Raw genomic sequence first — 20,720 nt, 5'->3', positions numbered from 1 at the left:
GATTACTGTGACGTGACCGTGAGTGAGAATCTCCACAGACATGTCTTAGCTTCTTTCCAATTCTTTAGTGTGGAACAGATTTTGGTCTGTTTACCTTCTACAAGTGGTTATGAAAGCTACAAAGATGGAAAGAAAGAATTCTCACTGTCGCCAAATGTCACATGGCTGCCCGGCCGAGGTTCCTTTTTTGTGTTGGAAGGATCTTGGCTTCCTGGGAGAATCTTGCGAGTCATTCAAAGTCCAGCAGGGTGGATCCGGCGTCACGCAACGTCTGCTACTGAAGAGGTTTATCCATGTGTGGCATCACATCCTGTCACCATCTTGTTTTCCTGGGATTCTTTCACCCGAGAAGGCCACACTTTGGAGAAGACGTGAAAAGAAAAAAAAAAATGGTGGTGATACCGGGAAAAGGACAAAGCGGAAAAGCGATGTAATCCAGTTCTGTCTGAGTCTCCCTGTCACAAAGATGAGGCTTCTTTGGGACTGTCCGTGCTCTGGATTAGCTCTTAATCTCTTCTGTCTAACCCCCCCCCCCCCCACCTGTGACTTCCTCACTTGCTCTGTGCCTTCTTCAATCCCTTGACTTCTCTAGTTTCCAGGTCGGGGGGGGGGGGGGGTCTGTTTTCATTCAGCTCATTTAGGGACAACCAATAGAAAACAGGCTCATATGTTATGCATGTGGACGGGATCAATGATGGGAAAGTTTTTGTCAGAGGATGCATCATGTCGGATCAAGTATTACTTTGTACTCCCCCCCCCCCGCCATGAGAAGTACTTTATTTTTGTCTCAATTTAAAACATACTGTATATATACACACACATTTTATGAAACAAGACTTTTATTTTGATAGGCACCTTCTTGCTTGATATACTCGATACACATATAAAAGTTTAGAACCCCACTTCCTGTCCACACCCCACTTAGCTCCCCTACCTCCGGAACACAAATTTTTTGCCTACATTAATAATTTTTAAGCATAAAAATGTCTGCATGTATTAAATATAACGTATTTAAAGGACATATTCAAAGGCAACGTGCTGATATGTAGTATTGTTATGTAATGTTCGGTGAGACACACAAGCACCAGACTTGATCGCCGCAACAACAGGCTTTAATTGCAGTTTAGAATGATCCCTCAACAGGCACAATAATCCTTAACAGGGGCTACTGTTCCGGCTGTATCCCACCCTAAGCCAAAACTCAACTCTGAACCTCTCACTCATGTCACTTCCTGCCCCCCCCCACCCCCCACCCCCCAAAAAAAATCTCGATCACCAATCACCGGAACACAAACGAGCATGAGTCTTATTTTCTCTTACTATGTCTTCTATATTGGGCAGTGCAAGTGTAAATGGGGGACTATAGGGGTGTTATGTCATGTCTAGAGGGCTCTAATGTAATAATGTTCTCTGCTCTCACTCCCAAAATATATATTAGTACTTAATAATAATAATAATAACAAACATATACTTATGTTTATTGATGATGGCATAGGTCAGTGGTGTCTAACAGCTTGTTTCTGATTGGCCTCAACACAAATTCTGGGTACGCTATAAGAGTTGTAAGCTCCTGTCACGTGACCCCCCCCCCCCACACACACACACACAGCAGGAGTATGGGATTAATGCCACATAGAACTGAAGTCAGTGGCGATAAAGCTGCGATTTAACACCTTGAGCAAGGTGCCACTCTTACTGGCCACTTGCTTGGCGCTTGGATTATCACCCTTAAATCTTTAAGTAATCCCAAATTCTGTAACAACTCCAAGCAAAAAGTGGAGTGATTATTAACTGTGACTGATATGAAGCAAGGGTAGGGATAATTTAGGAAAGAATTGATTACTAACAAGCTGCTTTACAATTGATAACTGCCATTATTCACGGATGGTCCCGGAAGGACAGTAGAAATGAATGAGGACAAAGTCGTCCCGCATGCTTCCTACACGAGTCATTCACACGGCAGAGTCGGCCATCATGCTAACAACAATGTAGCGTGAGTCCTTTTAGTAAAATGTCAAATTGCCCTTATTATAGAAAATAGTAGTAGTATGTCGGCTCTCAGTAGTGCTGGCCCCAATGCAAGTGGACTATAACACCAAAATCTGCAGTCTTTGTGACAGATTTATTTTCTTTTATTTAAAAGTGGCAACATCTGCCCAATAATGTCATTTCTTTTCATTTGTAACTGCAGTCTTCTATAAACAATCTTGTTTTGCTTAAACTGCACGAATGATTGCACAAACTGAGAGCAGCTGAAAATTGGGCAGGCAAGCCGGATGTCATCTATTACAGATAATAATCACATAAAGCATCCGGGGATGCTGATAAGAAACATGTTTTCTTCCTTGTCTTCTCTATCGGCTTACAAACGCGGCACCGATGCATGTTTTCTTTTGTGTGTTTAATGTTGGAGAACAACATCTGGTACGCTGGTGCTGCATAAGTGGAGAACGACACGACAATGGAGCTAAAGTTGACTTGAGAGTGGCTCAAACAGGCATCAACTATATCCGCTTGACCGGAAGCGCCGCCGGTCTTGTTACGGTGCGGCACCAGTGAAGTGTGGTTTGGGTCAGAACACCCTGATTATTATGCACGGATCCAAAATATAACAAGCACTCACTTTGTAAGGATCGGCTACGTGGCAATCCTTACCAGGTCCTTATGGGTATGAATAAGGCTATTAATATTTACCGTATTTTCTGAACTATAAGAGTATAAGTCGCAAAAATGCATAATTAGGTAGAAAAAAAACATACATAAGTTGCATTTTTTTCAAGTAATTAATTTTCCAAACTACTTGACCAAAACAGACGTTACGTCCTCTTGGAAGGAAAGTTCTAACAATAATAAAAGAATAGAGAACAGGCTGAATAGGTGTAAGATATGCTAACCTAGCTTATTCAGCTACGCAAAAAATAAACATAATAAACAACATAAACATAACACGGGAAAAAGGTGTCCAGTGTTTATGTAACATAAACAGTTTTTCCCATTTATAAGTCGCTCTGGAGTATAAGTCGCAGGAACAGCCAACCAATGAAAAAAAGTGTGACTTAAAGTCCGGAAAATCCAATAAAGTAGAAGACTGACCACTGCTTGGGGACACTTCAGTAACAAAATAAATGAAAATAAATCCTAGCCTTTATCTGGATCTGCTTCAAAACGTAATAGTAGTCATTGAAAACATCACCTGACATCAAAGTGACTAAAGAGTGACTAAAGAATAAATATACGCGACTAAGCACCCTATTCCGCCTTTATGGTCTGTTTAACCTTTGCCATCATTCACTCATTTTGCAAACTTTTCTTTTCTCTAACGCTGGACGTCTGTCAACAGAAGTGAGGAGAAGCGAGGCCAAGCCACGGCCAACTGTAAACATCTCACAGCTTTTGAATAGCGCGGCCCGACAAAGAGCGCCTGAGGAAATGCCTACCTAGCAAACATAAACAGAGAGCAGCAGTTCATGAACGCTCAGGGGCCGGGCACAGGAATGTGTCTGTTTGAAACGTCCATGCCCTCGCCGACCAACCTTTTGGATGCAAGGAAATCACTTTGGCTTAATTAGGGAGGAATCGTTTGAATCACTGCTAGGTTTGCAGTAACAGTGCCTCCAAAATGACTGTACTAGGATGTACTAGGATGTACTAGGATGTACTAGGCTGTACTAGGATGTGTCTTTTTTTGTTGCATCCTGCAGAATTCATTCCTAGATAGTTAAGCTCACATTTGCACATTTGTGAGTACATTGCAAACATAAATCTTAAAAAAAACATCCAGTTGAGTAGTATAACAGGAAGTAGTCTCGCATGCATTGCTTACCTTAAGATACTGTAAAGTATAAGCATCCTCCACCCAAAGCATACTTTTCTTCAGTTTGTGGTCTTTATTCCCGCGAGGACAGTAAGTTTGCATCAGTGCAGTGCAGCGGCACTCTGGCTCTGCTGGTGGCAAGTGGAATGGGGGAGATGGAAGTGGAAGAGTGGGAGGAGTAAGACAATGAGGGGAGGGATGAAAATGTTCAGCAATGATTAATTTTAAGATGAAAAAAAATCTGATACAGTTGGTAGAGGGCTAAGCTATACGGCGGATTTAGCTCAGGCTAATGCGTTTCTCGACAAAGATTCTTCTTGACAAGTCTGGTGTTAATGCGAGAGTGTACAGGGCCACCTTGACAGTTTGTTTACATATGCTAAAAGTTAGCAAGAAAAAAACAGCTTTTACAAATATATTTTCAATTCTAATCAATTGCATTTATTTTTTTAAGATATTTTTAGAATGAGATGTAGAGTCCTCAGTGGACCCTGGGCAGTACTTTGGATGCCCTAATAAAAATATTGTTAGACAAATTCTTCTCTCACAATAAGTTGTCCTCCCATTCTGTGTGGAAGTGGTAAATTAAATTAAATTAATTGGTCCGACCTGGCCCGACTCGAGTCCCTGCTGCATCAGAGTTGCGCAATGAGTTATAAAAAATGAATAATAGGCGTGTCAAGGTGACTATAGGTGTGTTATTCCATGTCTACAGGGCTCTAACTATATTAAAAACCAAATTTAGAAAGTCATAAACAGGTTTTGTATGCTCTAATTACAAAAATATTCCATTTACTAACCGTATTGATATTTGGAGGAATACTTGAGGAATACTTGACTTGACGACTGGAATAACATTTGTTGCGATTCAGGGAGGGCATTTAGCTCCTGCTGACAGCGGTTGCATCATCGGCCAGCATCTGCAAAGACCACCAGATGAGAGGAGTGATAGCGAGGAGGGAGAGAGGGGTGAAAAGCTGGCATCGACCTTGACAGCTGAGTGTTTCCTACATTTCTGACTCCCATTTGGAAGGCAGCGACCATCCAACACTGATAAAAATGCCAGAAAATGAAGCTCAAGGAGGACATTAAGGGAGGCGGATGAAGAAGATGAGAGCTTTTCTTTACAGGAAAAGCATGAACTCTTCAGGAGCGCCATGCACTAATGACTTTCCAGATGATTCCATTTCACCCAAAGCATCCCATCACTTCATCACTTCATTGGGGGAATCTGGTTCCTGCTTTGGAGGACTGATCAAGTTTACATTCATGTTCTCATGAACTCCAGATGTCAATCTTCGGGACCACTATTCACAAAATGAACCAGATCAGCGGTACGATGTGACCGCTTTTATTATGGCGGGGGGTTGCTCTTCATGGAAGCTGAGAGTTGGCCCGGAGACAATTGAGCATTGTGGTGTTGGACCACAACGCTTTCTGGGTCACAGCAAAGCAATTAGAAATACTCAAACGCTTCATGCTGATGCTTGTTTGTTTGGATGCACAAATGAGGTGGGAAGTCAGGGTTGTTTTCTAAACACACCACCGGTATTCACATGCCTGGCTCGTTTGGAGTATTCATAATGTAGTATTATATAATGTAGTATTCATTTCTCTTCATAGCAAACGTTTAAAAGAGTTTGGTTGAGTGCGTTGGTGATTACGCACACAGAGATTGTTTGCTGAACCGTAATGTAAACACGCTACGCTTGTTCTGCTTGTTCGTTACAGGACAACAGAAGGTTTGGTGAAGGAAATACTGCAAATAAATGTATTTCAACTGAGTGATATAGAAGGCTATTAGAGTTGCATGGAAGTGAAGGAGAAAGTGTATAATGGAGATTTTATTAGCATTTTATGATCACATATTTATATTACTGACTTACTAAGATGTATTGTTTACGGAAAAGAATGGACTGACATACAGAAATATAACAAATATATTATTTTTTTTGTTTTTCAATTTTGCTAACAGCCTTGGTGGAGGTCAACAACAAATATAAAAGTACAAAAGTACTGTATGTCTTTTTTTCATTGTTGTGTTATGTAATTTTTTTATGAATTTACATTTAAATTTCAAAATTTGTCCTGGTAAACAAGTACAAAAAAATTGAAATACATGTCAGAAAAAGAATGTAACAAAATGGTGGCCAGCAATGTTAGGTTAAATTGTAATAATCCCACATAACACGAGATTAAAGCAGTTGTTTATATTGTTTATTTTTTTTATATTGTACTGAGGGACTAATAAAGGCATATCTTATCTTATTTTATCTTATCTTATCAAGTATAGATTATCAATCCTCATTTGTTAACATTTATCCAGTGTGGCGTCCCACAGGGCTCATTCCTCTTGCCTGTTTTATTGTAAACTGTACATAATTCAAGACATTTTAAGCCATTTTTTCCACATAAAAATTTAGCATAATTAAAACACCATGAATCCTGCATGTAAATATTGTTTACAAATGCAGCGTTGCATTTATTTACTCTGCGTAGCTAGCTCTGTTTCTGTTTGGGACCACTTTAAGCACATGGTTTGCATTTTTAAACTGTTTTTGTGTCTGGAAATGTATCTGCAGCGGTTGGTCTGCTGTTCAAACGTGTGGTGGAGTTCACATTTAGACAGCTCCACCCTGTAATTCCAACTTCATTTCAAACCCGGCTGTTGGGGCAGACCGGGGGGGAAAGGAAAGGCAGCACGGCGACGGGAATTCATATGAATGTAGTTATGATTATACGTGCAAAACAAAAGAGATTATACACTGTTTGTGTTTGTTTGCATCGTATGTTGTTGAAATGACAATACATCTTTTTTTTATATTTTCCTGTCTGCCTGTCTCAATATTGTTCCATGCTTTCTTCCAGGAATAACAACTTTGCTCCATCCTGCAGTGCTGCTAACATTTTCATCACTGTAACACTGCACACAGTCAAGCCAAGGCAAGGCGTTCATCAGCATGACAACCCAAGCGGAGAATGCAAATATCACGTATTAATGTCTTACTTCAAATTGCACAAAGTTCCAATTCCACCAGTTGGGCCAACAATGGAAGCTCCTGTCTTCAAAAGAATCCTAAATCATGTGTCCATGTTTAAATCCGTCCCAATTACTCACGTCCCCATCCCTCTGCTGTCCAAAAGAAAGTCAAAAAAGACACTCATCGGGCGCACAAAGGGCCGATTATGTGCAGCCGGCGGGTTTGAGTCATAGATGGAACCGTGGGGGGTCAGCTGTGTGACGAGCTGCTTCGCAAGGCAGCGAATATAGAAATAAAACCAACAGATGCTTTTAATAACATAACATAATAACATGCAAGGATATATTGCAGTATATTAACATCATTCATCGTTCCGTCTTGTATTTGGTTGAAGAGTACATGCATGATGGTTGCTGGTTCCATCCCTTTTGTTAGTGAATGCATTTGGTCATAGGGTGGTCATCTCCCAGCCTGATGGTTGCTGGTTCCATCCTCTGTTAGTGAATATATTTAGTCATAGCAGGGTAATCTCCCAGCCTGATGGTTGCTGGTTCCATCCTTTGTTATTGAATATATTTGGTCATAGTTTGTTCAACTCCCAGCCTGATGGTTGCTGGTTCCATCCTCTGTTAGTGAATATATTTGGTCATAGCAGAGTCATCTCCCTACATGATGGTTGCTGGTTCCATCCCTTGTTAGTGAATATATTTGGTCATAGCAGAGTCATCTCCCAGCCTGATGGTTGCTGGTTCCATCCCTTGTTAGTGAATATATTTGGTCATAGTGTGATCCACTCCCAGCATGATGGTTGCTGGTTCCATCCTCTGTTAGTGAATATATTTGGTCATAGCAGAGTCATCTCCCAACACGATGGTTGCTGGTTCCATCCCTTGCTCGTGAATATATTTGGTCATAGCATGGTTGTATCCTAGCCTGATGGTTGCTGGTTCCATCCTTTGTTAGTGAATATATTTGGTCATAGGGTGGTCATCTCCCAGTTTGGTGATTGCTGGTTCGATCCTCTGTTAGTGAATATATTTGTTTAATGCAGGGTCAGCTCCCATCCTGGTGATTGCTGGTTCGATCCTCTGTTAGTGAATATATTTGTTTAATGCAGGGTCAGCTCCCATCCTGGTGATTGCTGGTTCGATCCTCCGTTAGTGAATATATTTGTTTAATGCAGGGTCAGCTCCCATCCTGGTGATTGCTGGTTCGATCCTCTGTTAGTGAATATATTTGTTTAATGCAGGGTCAGCTCCCTTCCTGGTGATTGCTGGTTCGATCCTCTGTTAGTGAATGTATTTCAACACATTTCTACAATATTTCTGCATTTTAACTTCAGCATTCCCAACTGAAATTGCTTCATCTGGTTTAATAAGTGATCTATTTGTTCGTTACACATACTTTATTCTTTTCTTTCCCTGCGATAAGATTAAATAACCTCCGCTTCACCTTTTCAGGCATGTTGACTTGCGCAAGTGTGACCACGTCATGTTGTATTATTATTTTGTCATTTTCTTAAGCATGTTCAAAATAAGCTAAACCATGACCATTACACTTATGTGTTTAGGCCGTTTGTTTAAACTTGAGCAAAGATCGATAAAAGCCATACACAAACTTGAGGAATTCTGCTGGATTTATTTCTGTGTGAGTGAGCTGTTCACATTCCAGCTTGAACGGACTGTGGGGTCCAGAGCCGCTGTCAATAGTGCCTCTGTGTGTCTGTCACCTCAGAGACAACAGGAATGCTCAACCAATGCGGCCCTCCCTCCTCGCATCCAGCCATCAAAGGATGGACGAGTCTGAGGAAAGCGCCAAAAGCAAATGACGATGGAAAATACTATAAAGTGGATTTAATCCAGATAAAGGAAGCATACATTTACATTGGATTTGAATCTCAAACACCATCTCCCGAGACTAGATTTGAACAACATGGCCTGAACACATCTGTAAACCTTTTACCACTTTGAAAATGCTACATCAGCTCTATTGAAGAGTTAATCCAACGCTGCTCTGATAATTATTATTATTATTATCATCTTGGATGCACAATAAAGAAACTGAGATCTGTTTTTGCAAATCAACTCCTCATTTATCCCCGCACAAACAACTCCCCGTGGATTCATCTTCAAGGGAGCTCAAGTGTCAATGTGGGTTTATAAGTACGGTGTCTCAGCGTCAGCACCAAAACCACAAACACTCACTGTTAAAAAAAATAAATAAATAAAGGGCAGCCTGACATTTTCTGTTCTTTTGCCAAGCATGAGAGAGACTCTTCACCCGGGAAGCCCCTTGGAGGCTTTTCCTCCACGCTTCTAACCACCCGTGCCATCCCACACTCCTAAATCACACCCGCTAGATATGAGCCTAACTGAATATGCTTTGTCATCGAATACCCAATGCAGAAAACGTTTGCACTATTTTGTGCAGGGGTGTCTAACGGAGCTTGTGGGGGTCAATTAGTATTCTTGAAAGTAGCATAGCTGCAGGTATAAAGTTCAGGTAACTTGTGTTCTTCTTCAAATTGGTGCTGTAGTCATCCCTCATTTATCGTTGTTCCATCAGTGAATTTCCTTAAAGTAGATTTTCATATTAATAAATTGAATATTTTCATAGTTAGAGCATAGAAAACATGTTAATGACTTTCTAAATACGAGTTTTAATATTATTAGAGCTCTGCAGACATGAAATAACATCCCTTTTAAACTCCTAGTACGCTTTGTTTACGTTTACGCAACCTACCAAGATAACTACCTCGTTAGTCTCTCCAATTAACTTATTCTAAACCAAGAGATTGTTTCAAACAGAGTGAAGAAGAAGGACCACTTCAACACTAAATGAGAGGAGAGCTTTTTCCACTTTATATCGGGCCATAGCATGTCGGCTAATATTTTTTAGACTAATAATAGGCCATAGCCAACCATGATTATTTTAATAAAACGCATTATATTGAAAGTGTACATAACTACAAGTGACAGTTGGTGTGTAGAAACAGTACCGATGAAACTGTGTGTCATTGTGTTGTGATGATTAAGAGGAAAGTGTATGGCGGCTCCTTGAGGAACATAAAACCCCGTCTCAGCTAAGGGTGTCACATTATGGGTCACCTCGTGGGTGAGTCACTGTGACTCACTCCTTAAAGTGATATACACTCGTTTCTATGGCAACCTTTCCTTACAGAATTCCGATTAGCAAGATACATGTTTTAATGACATTTGTGCTTGTGTACAGTTTTATTTATTGGCGGGAAGTTGATGGAAAGTGTTGTTCGGGTCAACGTTAACAAACAGCGTCATCTAGTGGGTCTGCATGCCAAAACAATCTTTCACATGAGTGGGTTTTTTTTTCTTTTCAACCAGAAGCTTTCCACGCGTGACTCATGAGGATTAATGACACACACACACACACACACACACACACACACACACAGACAGGCCGACATGTGTGTTGTTTCTCTCCTGACTCACCTCCAGACTTCATCTTGATGTTGAGGAACTGAACGCGATCCGGATTTCAAAACAAAGAGGTCGCAGACATGAGCGGTAAGTCCACTTTCAGGATTCTAGAGCTGTTGTTTCACTTTGAACTGCGTTGTTAGCATTTACTTGCTAGTAAGGGATGATATTTACAACAACATTGTGGACACTCGAATTAAAAGGACTTTGGAGAGTGTTTAAAGTATGCTGAGTGTCCTTGTTATGATTTGATTCATTTAGTTGATAGTTTTGGATTGGAAATGTGTGTACGCTATGGCGGCTTCTTTTTGACAAATGAAGAAGTGATACTTTAGCCATGTGAAATGATGATGATGATATGATGATCTTCATGTTCCACGGTAACCTGATTTACAATCAATGATTTGTCATATAACTTTATTCCATGTTGTATCTTCAGCAATAACAGACAACACTTCCGGTTTCAGTGTGTGTATTTTCAGTGGATTCCGTAAAATAAAATCCCCCAAAAATTCCAGCCATATAGATGCAGTCTAAATAAATATTTTGACTTTCTGTGGCGCCCATTACACCAGGACAGGTTCACGGTAGAGACAGGAGATTCCACAGAATGCAGACAAGCCTCAGCCGGCCCGAAGTGTTGTCTAGCACAGATCACCTGAACACAACATTTCACCCTCCTTTTCCCCCCAATGAGTCACGGCAGGCAGGCCCGCCAATGGACTTATTTTGATGGTTGAACTACCCCATAACCTGAGGGTCAGTCTGCATTCCGTTGGAGAGGCTGTTATATATATTATTTGGAAGGCAACACATAAGAAGTTACATAGAGTTAGGGCTGGGCGATATATCCATATTTCTTTGAAGCACAATATCAAAAACAAGGATATATTTCCTATCGATATAGACTGGATTCAATGAGGTTTCAAGATGGCGGCGCCCGAGTGCAAGCTAGTTAAGGCAGCTCAGTATCTTCTAAGGCGTTTTTAGTGTTTAATTGTGCTTTTTTTTAAAGTTTATTCTTGTTTTTGTTGCCATACCGACCCCTTAAGCAAGTGTTCAACTATGTTCTTCCGTTTATTGATCCATTTTTATGCCTGGTGCAAATAAAGGTACAATTGTTTGGACAGATATAACGATGATAGATAAGTAAAATATTCAACTCCTATGAGCTATTTTTGTTGTCATCGATGTATTTATCCAAAAAAAGGTACCTTTCGTTGTGCCAGGCATTAAAATGAGCAAGAAACTGAAGATGTTATCTAATTCTCTTAATATTTTGACATTATCCTTGTAAAATTACTGCAAATTAACAATAACAACACAGCTTTGGGCCACAAATGGCTCCCGGGCTGCACTTTGGACACTCCTGTTTCAACGTATACTACGTGCAATAATCTCATAACCCCAAAACAGTTAAATCCATATTTTATAGCTGAAATTATGACTAAATGAATACAGTAACTTTCACTGGTGCTCTGATACGAGTAATAAATAGGATGACTCTTACCTTATCAATGGGTCTTATTGATAACGCGTCTGTTTGTCTGTTTGGTTCGATTGAGCTCCATTCTAAGACTGCGAGAGGATCTTGTTTGATTGACAGCATCTTCAACTTCTGACCACAACGTATGTGAAATGTCGTTTTTGAACTGATGCAGGCATCACAGTTTGGGCAGAGGATGGTGGCATGCCTCAGGAAGAGAGTAGACCCACACCCTCCTGGTCAGAGGAACATTGTGAGGAGCTGTGGGATCGCGTGGAAGGAGTCCGACACAAACTCACCCGCATCCTCAACCCGGCCAAGCTCACCCCGTATTTGCGTCAGTGCAAGGTCATTGATGAACAGGATGAAGACGAGGTGCTCAACTCCACTCAGTACCCTCTACGCATCAGTAAAGCCGGTGAGAAGAAGCAGACATTTTCATGGTTTCATTCTGTAGCGGCACAGCAATGTGCGAGGGCAATGGTGCATCATATCGACAGCGGGCGGTCAGGTCAGCCCCCACATGATTGCTGTTTTTCAGACTTTGTTATGCAATTTTATACAGGCCGTTTGCTGGACATTCTGCGTTGTCAGGGCCAGCGAGGTCTTCAGGCCTTCATGGAGTCTCTGGAGTTTTACCATCCTGAGCAATACACACAGCTGACAGGAGAGCAGCCGACGCAGCGTTGCTCCCTCATACTGGGTAAAAAAAACAAAAAAAAACAACCACTGATGCACAGATTGCATTGCCTTCTCACAATGCTAACTACCTTTGATCACAGATGAGGAAGGCCCAGAGGGTCTGACTCAGTTTCTGCTGCTGGAGGTCCGAAAATTAAGAGCGCAGCTTCGAAACAGCCGGATGTGCGAACGTCGTTTGTCTCAGCGCTGCCGGGTGGCTGAAGAAGAACGTGGCCGTGCCGAACGTAAAGCTCAGGAGTTGCGTCATGACAGATTGCAGCTAGAAAGGTTTGTCTCACTTCTTCTGAGTGCTTAGTGGAAAATATGCTATAAGCCTATTTGAGGTGTAGACCACAGTCTACCACGAAACAGTGATCATTTATGAATTAACTAATCTCTATAACCGACCCGCAATATAAAATAAGATAAGATAAATTTGCATTGCACAGCAGCAAGAGTACAGAATCAGTTAAGCAGTACAAAATACACAATATAGAAAAATAAACAACCCAAGTATTAACAAAATCAACAGAGTTATACACAATACAGTATGTAGATAATATGAAACGAGATGAGATATATGACCAGTCTATACACTGAGATCTTGCTAGTGAGTTAATATGAGGCATTATGGAAATACTTCACATAGAACTTAGTATATTGCATTTAGAGCCCTTAATATTGCACATGGAGGTTGATCAGATATTGCACAGTGAATGGGGTCTGGAGTAACTATACTGACTATAAGTATTACACAGATGTACATAGTGGTGTAGAAGTATGTATATATATATATATATATATATATATATACCAAGGATGCCTGTAGTACATGTATATAGCGCTAAATACTGGCCATGCCACCACAGCATAGCATTAGGAAAGGCGCCTTTGTTTTTTTTTGTGGTTGCAATTTTTTGTCAAATTTCTGATTTCCAGGCTTCGTCAAGACTGGGAGTCGGCCAGCCGAGAGCTGGGCAAACTGAAAGACAGACACCTGGAGCAGTCCCTGAAGTACTCCAGGACACTGGAGGAGCAAAGCAAAGCCTCCATGCGAGAGAGAGAACTGCTCCAGCAGGTGAGTTGCCAACATGTACGAAATACTGCAGCTCAGCAGGACGGCCGACTGTGAGTCCATATTCTTTCCAAATGTACATTCTGTTAGTAAGTGTGTGTGGAAAATGTCTCCATGTTAGAGCCAGCAGAACATAACACCTGATGAGGTGGGAAAACACAACCACAATAATAAAACATTTATATTCTAATAGATCAATAATATATCACCAATACGTCACCACATTGCTCCAACCCAACAGCGTATGTTTCGATGACGGCTGTGCCGTGTCTCCATGCAGGTAGAAGAGCTGAAGTCCAGGTTGACGGAGGCAGAGACACACACCGTCAATGCTGAAGGAAGTCTGACTCCAAACAGAAAGAGCAGCTTGTTGTCCACTGGAGGCCATGGTTGTCCACCAGCTTTACCAGAAAAGCCGCCATATCGAATTCAGGATGCAAAAACGGAGAACACTGGAGCTCAGATGAAGGATCCAGTTCCCTCTTCTGGAGTTATAGTATGTTCACTGTGTTAGTTTTGTGACTATAATCAGTTTTCACTGAGCCTTTGTGACATTTAGGATATTTGGCAATGAACAGTTGGAGTTTTATGTAATAAAAATGTTGTTTATGTTTTGTGAAGGCACTGATGGATATCCTGCAGCAGGATCGCAGAGAGGCTACAGAGCAGAGACAGGAGCTGTGCAATATCATCACCAGACTGCAGGGGGAGATACAGAGCACCGAGGAGCACAGGGACAGGGTGACAATTGATTTGCTCTTTAATGCTGTGATTTAAACACAAAGGTGTTATATTATGAATGAACTATCCTCGTAGCTCCAATCACAGTGTGAGCAGCTCCAGCTGAAGGTGAGGACTCTCCAGCTGGACTGGGAGACAGAGCAGAAGAGGAGCATGTCCTACTTTAACCAGATGATGGAACTGGAAAAGGAGAGGGATCAGGTCAGTGATTCACGGTCCATGCGAGTCTTCAGATAGTGGTGGATAATGGTGGTCTTGTGCTCCGCCTGTCTTCTTTCAGGCTCTGCGAAGTCGCGACAGCATGCAGCTGGAGTACACCGACTGTCTGCTGGACAAGAATCGTCTGCGTAAACGCATCGCAGAGCTGCAAGCCAACCTGGAGCAGCAACAGAGGGAGCTGGAGCGAGAGAGGGAAAAGCAAATAGAGCAGAGGAGTCCTTGTCTGCACTGTGTAAGTCAACCACTCCATGACATACAGTACATGCAGCTCAGCCTGGGTAGTGTTAATCAGCAATTAAGAATTCCCTTATAGTGAAAAATTAAAGCAAATCCATTCCAAATTATTATTATTATTATTATTATTATTATTGCAGCAAGTCCAGTCACAATAAGCATCAACATATAACATGATTATATTTCTTTGTATCTGCTCCAGTCCCACTTGTCTCTGTGCAGCGAAGACCAATGCTACGGCCCCTGCTGCTCCCTCGGTCTGGACCTGGGCCTCCCGGCTAATGGTACCCATCTTCAGTTACGGAAGGTCCAATTTTTCATATTAATATTATTATTATTATAGGAACAGGTTTTTACCGTTAAAATGTTTGTGTTGTGTACCATAACAGACATCATGTTTTTTTGGAGGAGACATGTCGGGTTTGTAGATGATGCTATGTCTGGAATATAAATTTCAGTCTTCAGTGCCAACTCAGCCGAGAATCCTAGACATTGTATAATATTCTAATGCAACTCTTGGCATGCGAGTACATGAAGTCACTGTTTTGGTCGGAGCTCACACAGTTCTTCTCTGCGCCACAGGGGCCTCCTAGAAGCCAAGCCAATGACAACTCGGAGAGTAGGTTGTTTTCACTCACAAGCCTGAAGATGATGAGCAAGTTCGTGCAGGACAATTTGACTTAAATACTCCGTTTTCCATCTGCTTGTTCCTTCTCAGATTCTCATTCCAACTCTGAGGAGAACCTGCTGTCATCAGTGCGTATCAAACCAACACATGTATATATGCTAATAATCTATTTCAAGATAAAATTGCATCTCAGCTTGATATACTGGAGTTGAAAAAGTGTATAATAATAATAATAATAGTTATAAAAATAGTTATTATTATTATTATTATGAATGCGACTTATACTCCAGTGCGACTTATGTATGTTTTTTTCTACCTAATTATGCATCTTTGGCCTTGTGCAACTTATACTCCGGAGCGACTTATAGTCCAGAAAATACGGTATTTATTCTAAAAATTAATTTATTTCTTCTAAAATAAAGATACAAAAAATAATAAAAAATTATTATTATTATTATGAATGCGACTTATACTCCTGTGCGACTTATGTATGTTTTTTTTCTACCTCATTATGCATTTTTGGCCTTGAGCGACTTAGTCCAGAAAATATGATATTTCTTCTATAATAAAGAAACTAGAAAATAATAATTATTATTATTATTATTATGAATGCGACTTATACTCCAGTGCGACTTATGTATGTTTTTTTCTACCTAATTATGCATTTTTGGCCTTGTGCAACTTATACTCCGGAGCGACTTATAGTCCAGAAAATACGGTATTTCTTCTAAAAATTTATTTATTTCTTCTAAAATAAAGAAACTAAAAATATATATATATTATTATTATTATATATTTCTTGCCAATTTCCCCCCCAAATTTTCCAAATATTTCAACAGGAGTGTATATAATTTCTCTTTTACCAGACAGAGGACAATGAGAAGGAAATCAATCGCCTGTCAACCTTCCCATTCCCTCCTTGCATGAACTCCATCAACAGAAGATTCAACAACGAGTGAGTGTGATCAGCCTCAGTTAAGCCAACCATTGCAAGCCTTTTGTAACGTCCCCTTTTGTAAAGGTTCGACTTGGACTCTTGGGGTAGCGATGAGAACGACAACATTGCAAGTACGGTTGATTCCGGCATGATTTGGATGCAACAAGCAGTGGAAGAACCTTAGAGAGCTTTAAGGTGTTCTAAATTGTCTTTCAGGTGAACAAAGCGAACCTTCTCTCTGGGATTCCTGGAACTCCCTACACTCTCATCTCTTCCCGCCTGACCTGGTCAACCTGCCGGTGGTTCACTCACATGGACGCAGTCCCAGCAGTCCCGGCAGTCCCATCAGTCCCAGGTAGCTGCCACTGTCTAGGAAGCCAGTAAAGATCAAGCACTGCAGTCTCATAATGTAGGCGTGTTCAATGTTTGTCCCGGGTGCCATTTTCAGACCACAACCTGCCCTTTTTATTGGTCCTCGTATAGTACACAAAATTAACTATCTAGGTCCAAGTATCTCACAAGTGAGAGATAAGACTGACAGATAAGACAGATAAGCACAGCCTTTACTGTAATGTGGTCACTGTGGCGAACCATGATGGCGAAGAGGCAGCTGAGGCTGGAAGGATCTACGTTCCTACACTAACGTATGGTCACCAGCTTTGGGTCGTGAACAAAAGAGCAAGATCGCGGATACAAGTCGGCGCTCAGAGAAGGAAGGAACCAGTCGAGGTGGCCTCGATGCCCCCCTGGACCCCTCCTGAGTGAGATGTTCCGGCATGGCGAGCTGCAGACACTGGAGGCATTATTTCACGTAGCTGCCTCCGTGTCCCTCTGGTGGAACTGGGATCAGGAAACCAGATCCCGGACCCGGATAGACTGTTTGATCTTTAACACAGAAAATGTATGAAAGTGGCCCCCACAAGCATGAACACATGGCCTATCCGAGTGTACAAATTGAAATCATCCAAATGCATGATGTCTTTTAGGATGCCACTCGTCTCCCCAACCTCGAGTCCCCCCATCACGCCCAAGCACGGAAGAACCAGCCTGGCTGATGATATTACCATCATTGGTGGAAATCAAACCGGGATCTTTGTCAGCTATGTTAAAGCTGGCTCAGTAGCAGAACAATGTGGACTGAAGGAGGGGAGTGAGCTCCTGGAGGTATGGATCACCATTGTTGCCTTCCAGATACAGTAAATAGTACCTGATGTCATATTTCCACGTTTAGCTAGAGCGGGTTCTGTTTGGCGGTGGAAGCGTTGTATTCAGCCAGTGCACGGCCGAGGTGGCGCACTTTTCTCTCCAGTGGTGGACTGAACCCTCCACGCTCAAACACCACAGCAACCAAGCGGGTGAGTCCACACTGCGGTTCAAGCGGTATTCATGACTTTAGCTGAGGCTCTGCTGCCACTTCCTGTCGTCAGCGTACGCCAAGCTGTGCTCCCAGCTTTCCTTGCCGACTTTCACGGGCGCCGACTCCTTTTATGTTCGGGTCAATCTCAACATCGAGCCTCTCGGCGACCCGCCGTCTCTGGGTGTGTCTTGTGATGACATTATACTTGTCACGGACACGCGGTACAACGGGAAGTATCACTGGCGCTGCTCCCTGGTGGACCCTCGCACAGCCAACCCGCTCCAGGCAGGAAACATGCCCAACTATAACAGGTGAGCCATGCACGTTTCATTCGTCCACTGGATGGGGTACGGCTGTGGATGACCACTATGTATCCAACGGGGCACTCTCCCACTGTTTATGATATCAGCATTGTAATTTATTATATCATTACATTAATTAGGGCGCAGCAGCTCTTAATTGTCAAGTTACGGAAAATGTCCCTGAAGCAAAAGGACTTCAAAAAAAAGGTGAGCTTAGCATTTCTCATATTTCAAGAGTTTTAAGGATTGCTGTCCACTTATAATTTACTAATTTGTCTCTGTATAGTTCATGAAGAAATGCTCCGGTCGCGTTCGACTGGTAAAGGCCGTGGACCCCACCGGCCGTGGAATTGGGTCCACACAGCAGGTTCTTTACACACTAAACAAACGTAAGAACGCTAATTGTCTTTTTTTGTACATAATTTGGGCATTTTCTTCATTATGCTGCGTATGTTTTCCCAGGACATGAGGACCACTTGATCCCATACAGCTTAGTGCAGCCGGTGAAGGTTCACTCAAAGCGGCCTGTCATCTTCTCGCCTTCTCTCCTCTCCCGCGGCCTCATTGAGAGACTTCTGCAGCCTGTAGAGTCTGGTTTGCAATACAACACCTGTGCACCAGGTACGTGCCAAAGAGTCATACTGTACACAGTGGAACCTTGGTTGGCGTCATTGCTTTGTTCCAGAAGGTCCAGCTCCAACCAGAATGTACTCTACAGAGAAATAATGTCATACAAAACACGTTGTACATGCAGAGAACAATTCAAAATGTATTTTGATATGCATGCAATATTAAAGGGGTAAATAATTCACTTTGATTCATTACACACATGAAATTGGGTGATTTTGTATCATAATAGTCTATTTATACCAAAAACATAAGACTTTCTATGTGAAAATGTACACTCAACAGCACCCCCGTGTTATCAAATTGGTGCAATCTGGATAACAACGGCAAGGTTGATAGTCCAATCAACTGTCTGTTAATCCTCTGTTGGTTATTTTGCAAAATGTATGCAAAATTATCAATTAACTGCAAAACATGCCCCACTGCGCAGTACATTTTTACCTCGCATACTGCAGTATTCTCACTCCTCTCTAACACAAACTGTAGAGACGATACCTGCATCTGAGAAGAGAGACAAGAGAATATTTTTATTGGATTCCTACGCTCAAGAGCCAGCGCTGGGTATACGGCTTCAATCCATCCAGGATGTCATCAGCCAGGTGATACAAAACATGCTCCCTCCATTTAGCGACATTTGGCATTCAAATGTAATTATATTAAATGTCACTGCTCATATAAAATGTGCATATATATGTATATGTCTGCTACAGGACAAACACTGTTTGCTAGAGCTGGGGCTTCCCTGTGTCGAGGGTTTGCTGAGACAAGGGATTTACCCCATCGTCATCCACATCCTCCCGAAGAGTAAAAAACACAAGAAGCTGAGGTAGGTGCAGTGAAATGACAAATACTCCTACCACGAAATATACACAGAATGTATATGCTGCATAACTGTAGTTATGTTAGTAATGTACAGTAGTCGTTTATCATGTTTAATTGGTTCCAGATGAGAAATATAAACAGTGCCCATATAAATTGACTCGAGCGTGGTCAGAGCCTTTTTGATCATGTGCCCAACCCCCTAGTAGTTGTGGCCCGAAACATAGAGAACTTATCGGGCGAAGAAACTATTCCATTTATGTACACCACTCCTATAATCTCCTATTCAACAATTTTCTCTCCGCTTTCCACCATGAAAACAGAAAGTTTTTTCCACGGTGTGGAGACGAATGTGCGATGGAGGAGATGTGCCAGACAGAGGAGTTGCAGCTGGAGACTCTTCCGCTGCTCTACTCCACTTTGGAGCCCAGCACCTGGAGCTGCACAGAGGAGCTGTTGGCGGCCATCCGCAATGTCATCAGCGGCCAGCAGATGTCAGTAGCATGGGTTGAACCAGACCGGCTGCAGTAGAGAGAGCAGAAGGAAAGTGTTATTTAACACAATGTGTCACAAAACCACAGCCAGAGTTGTACAATGCATTCCTGTTAAATTGACTTTTAATCCGCCTGGGTGTGACCAGCAATGCCAACATTCTGAATGGTTATGCGGTGCCAGAAGAATTTTTGGCACAAACATGGCTGGACTTGTTCTCTTATTCAAACGTGGCGGTGCTCATATTCTCGGTGGATTCAAGATTCTTGTACTCAGTACCGATAGAAGTGTTACCAGTATTACAACCAGCAAGGTGCACATTTCTAGTGGCTTAAGTCACTGGTCATTAGGGCGTACTCACACTAGGCCTCACTGTGCTGGACTTGGACACGGATCCCTGTCCCTCTCCTGGCCCCTGCTGGCTCTTGTCCCATCACTTCAATTCTGCTGGATTACGCCATTTTCTATGACATTGTGGGCTATTTCTAGTCTTATGACAAGTCGTTGTGATTATTAATTTTGCGTAAAGGTGGCAGCTGTCAGTCATTTGTAGTGAGAGAAGCCACCACATGAATGAAATGACAGATTTGTATCGTAGAGTAGTCATGAGTGAGCGGGCGTGCTGAGGCTTTCCCTTTGGTTTCTAATGCCAGTGTTGACTGGTATGGCTTTGGGTGTGATGTCGGCTCAGGCGCGGTACAATTGGTCGAGTGTGAGTACGCCCTTATATTTGCTGTGGGAGCACAAAGAGAGCATAGATTTTGGTGATCTGGTGTGAAAATAATTGATATATGAATATGTAGTTTTGATTAAGACATTGTCAACTGAATGGGCTGTTCTTACTGAAGGTCAGCAGTGCTGCCTTTTTTAAC

General features: G+C 42.0%; 2 protein-coding genes across 4 annotated transcripts in view; one reads left to right on the top strand and one right to left on the bottom strand.

The window, feature by feature from the left end:
• cdc42ep1b (CDC42 effector protein (Rho GTPase binding) 1b) overlaps positions 1–6,941 on the bottom strand; it is a 12,192-nt gene extending 5,251 nt beyond the window's left edge. The window contains exons 1-4 of the mRNA XM_078797000.1: positions 6,822–6,941; positions 4,615–4,734; positions 3,824–3,942; positions 146–358 (exon numbers count right to left, since the gene is read on the bottom strand). The gene's annotated coding sequence lies outside the window, so the exon portion shown is untranslated. The remainder of the gene's footprint in view (positions 1–145; positions 359–3,823; positions 3,943–4,614; positions 4,735–6,821) is intronic.
• The window catches only part of LOC131103211 (caspase recruitment domain-containing protein 10), a 22,918-nt gene extending 2,198 nt beyond the window's left edge, over positions 1–20,720 (top strand). The window contains exons 2-25 of one of the 3 annotated variants that reach the window (XM_058049296.2): positions 10,155–10,337; positions 11,912–12,154; positions 12,302–12,439; positions 12,519–12,705; positions 13,357–13,495; positions 13,773–13,988; positions 14,114–14,233; positions 14,309–14,434; positions 14,514–14,684; positions 14,889–14,993; positions 15,269–15,305; positions 15,405–15,442; positions 16,181–16,269; positions 16,336–16,382; positions 16,468–16,606; positions 17,238–17,415; positions 17,483–17,606; positions 17,679–17,919; positions 18,051–18,117; positions 18,197–18,299; positions 18,373–18,531; positions 19,024–19,136; positions 19,248–19,363; positions 19,680–20,719. In XM_058049296.2, coding sequence (XP_057905279.2) covers positions 10,331–10,337; positions 11,912–12,154; positions 12,302–12,439; positions 12,519–12,705; positions 13,357–13,495; positions 13,773–13,988; positions 14,114–14,233; positions 14,309–14,434; positions 14,514–14,684; positions 14,889–14,993; positions 15,269–15,305; positions 15,405–15,442; positions 16,181–16,269; positions 16,336–16,382; positions 16,468–16,606; positions 17,238–17,415; positions 17,483–17,606; positions 17,679–17,919; positions 18,051–18,117; positions 18,197–18,299; positions 18,373–18,531; positions 19,024–19,136; positions 19,248–19,363; positions 19,680–19,887 — 3,111 coding nt within the window. In that variant the 5' untranslated portion in view covers positions 10,155–10,330 and the 3' untranslated portion in view covers positions 19,888–20,719. Of the gene's footprint in view, positions 1–10,154; positions 10,338–10,936; positions 11,010–11,067; positions 11,211–11,911; positions 12,155–12,301; positions 12,440–12,518; positions 12,706–13,356; positions 13,496–13,772; positions 13,989–14,113; positions 14,234–14,308; positions 14,435–14,513; positions 14,685–14,888; positions 14,994–15,268; positions 15,306–15,404; positions 15,443–16,180; positions 16,270–16,335; positions 16,383–16,467; positions 16,607–17,237; positions 17,416–17,482; positions 17,607–17,678; positions 17,920–18,050; positions 18,118–18,196; positions 18,300–18,372; positions 18,532–19,023; positions 19,137–19,247; positions 19,364–19,679 lie in introns of those variants that run through there. The other 2 variants (XM_058049300.2, XM_058049299.2) reach the window with 2 other exon arrangements.

The sequence above is a fragment of the Doryrhamphus excisus genome, linkage group LG16 (genome assembly GCF_037039965.1).
Source record: "Doryrhamphus excisus strain RoL-2023G ecotype Guam linkage group LG16, RoL_Dexc_Guam_v1.1, whole genome shotgun sequence".
In the NCBI taxonomy this organism is placed as follows: domain Eukaryota; kingdom Metazoa; phylum Chordata; class Actinopteri; order Syngnathiformes; family Syngnathidae; genus Doryrhamphus; species Doryrhamphus excisus.
This window is presented reverse-complemented; position numbering and strand designations above follow the sequence as displayed.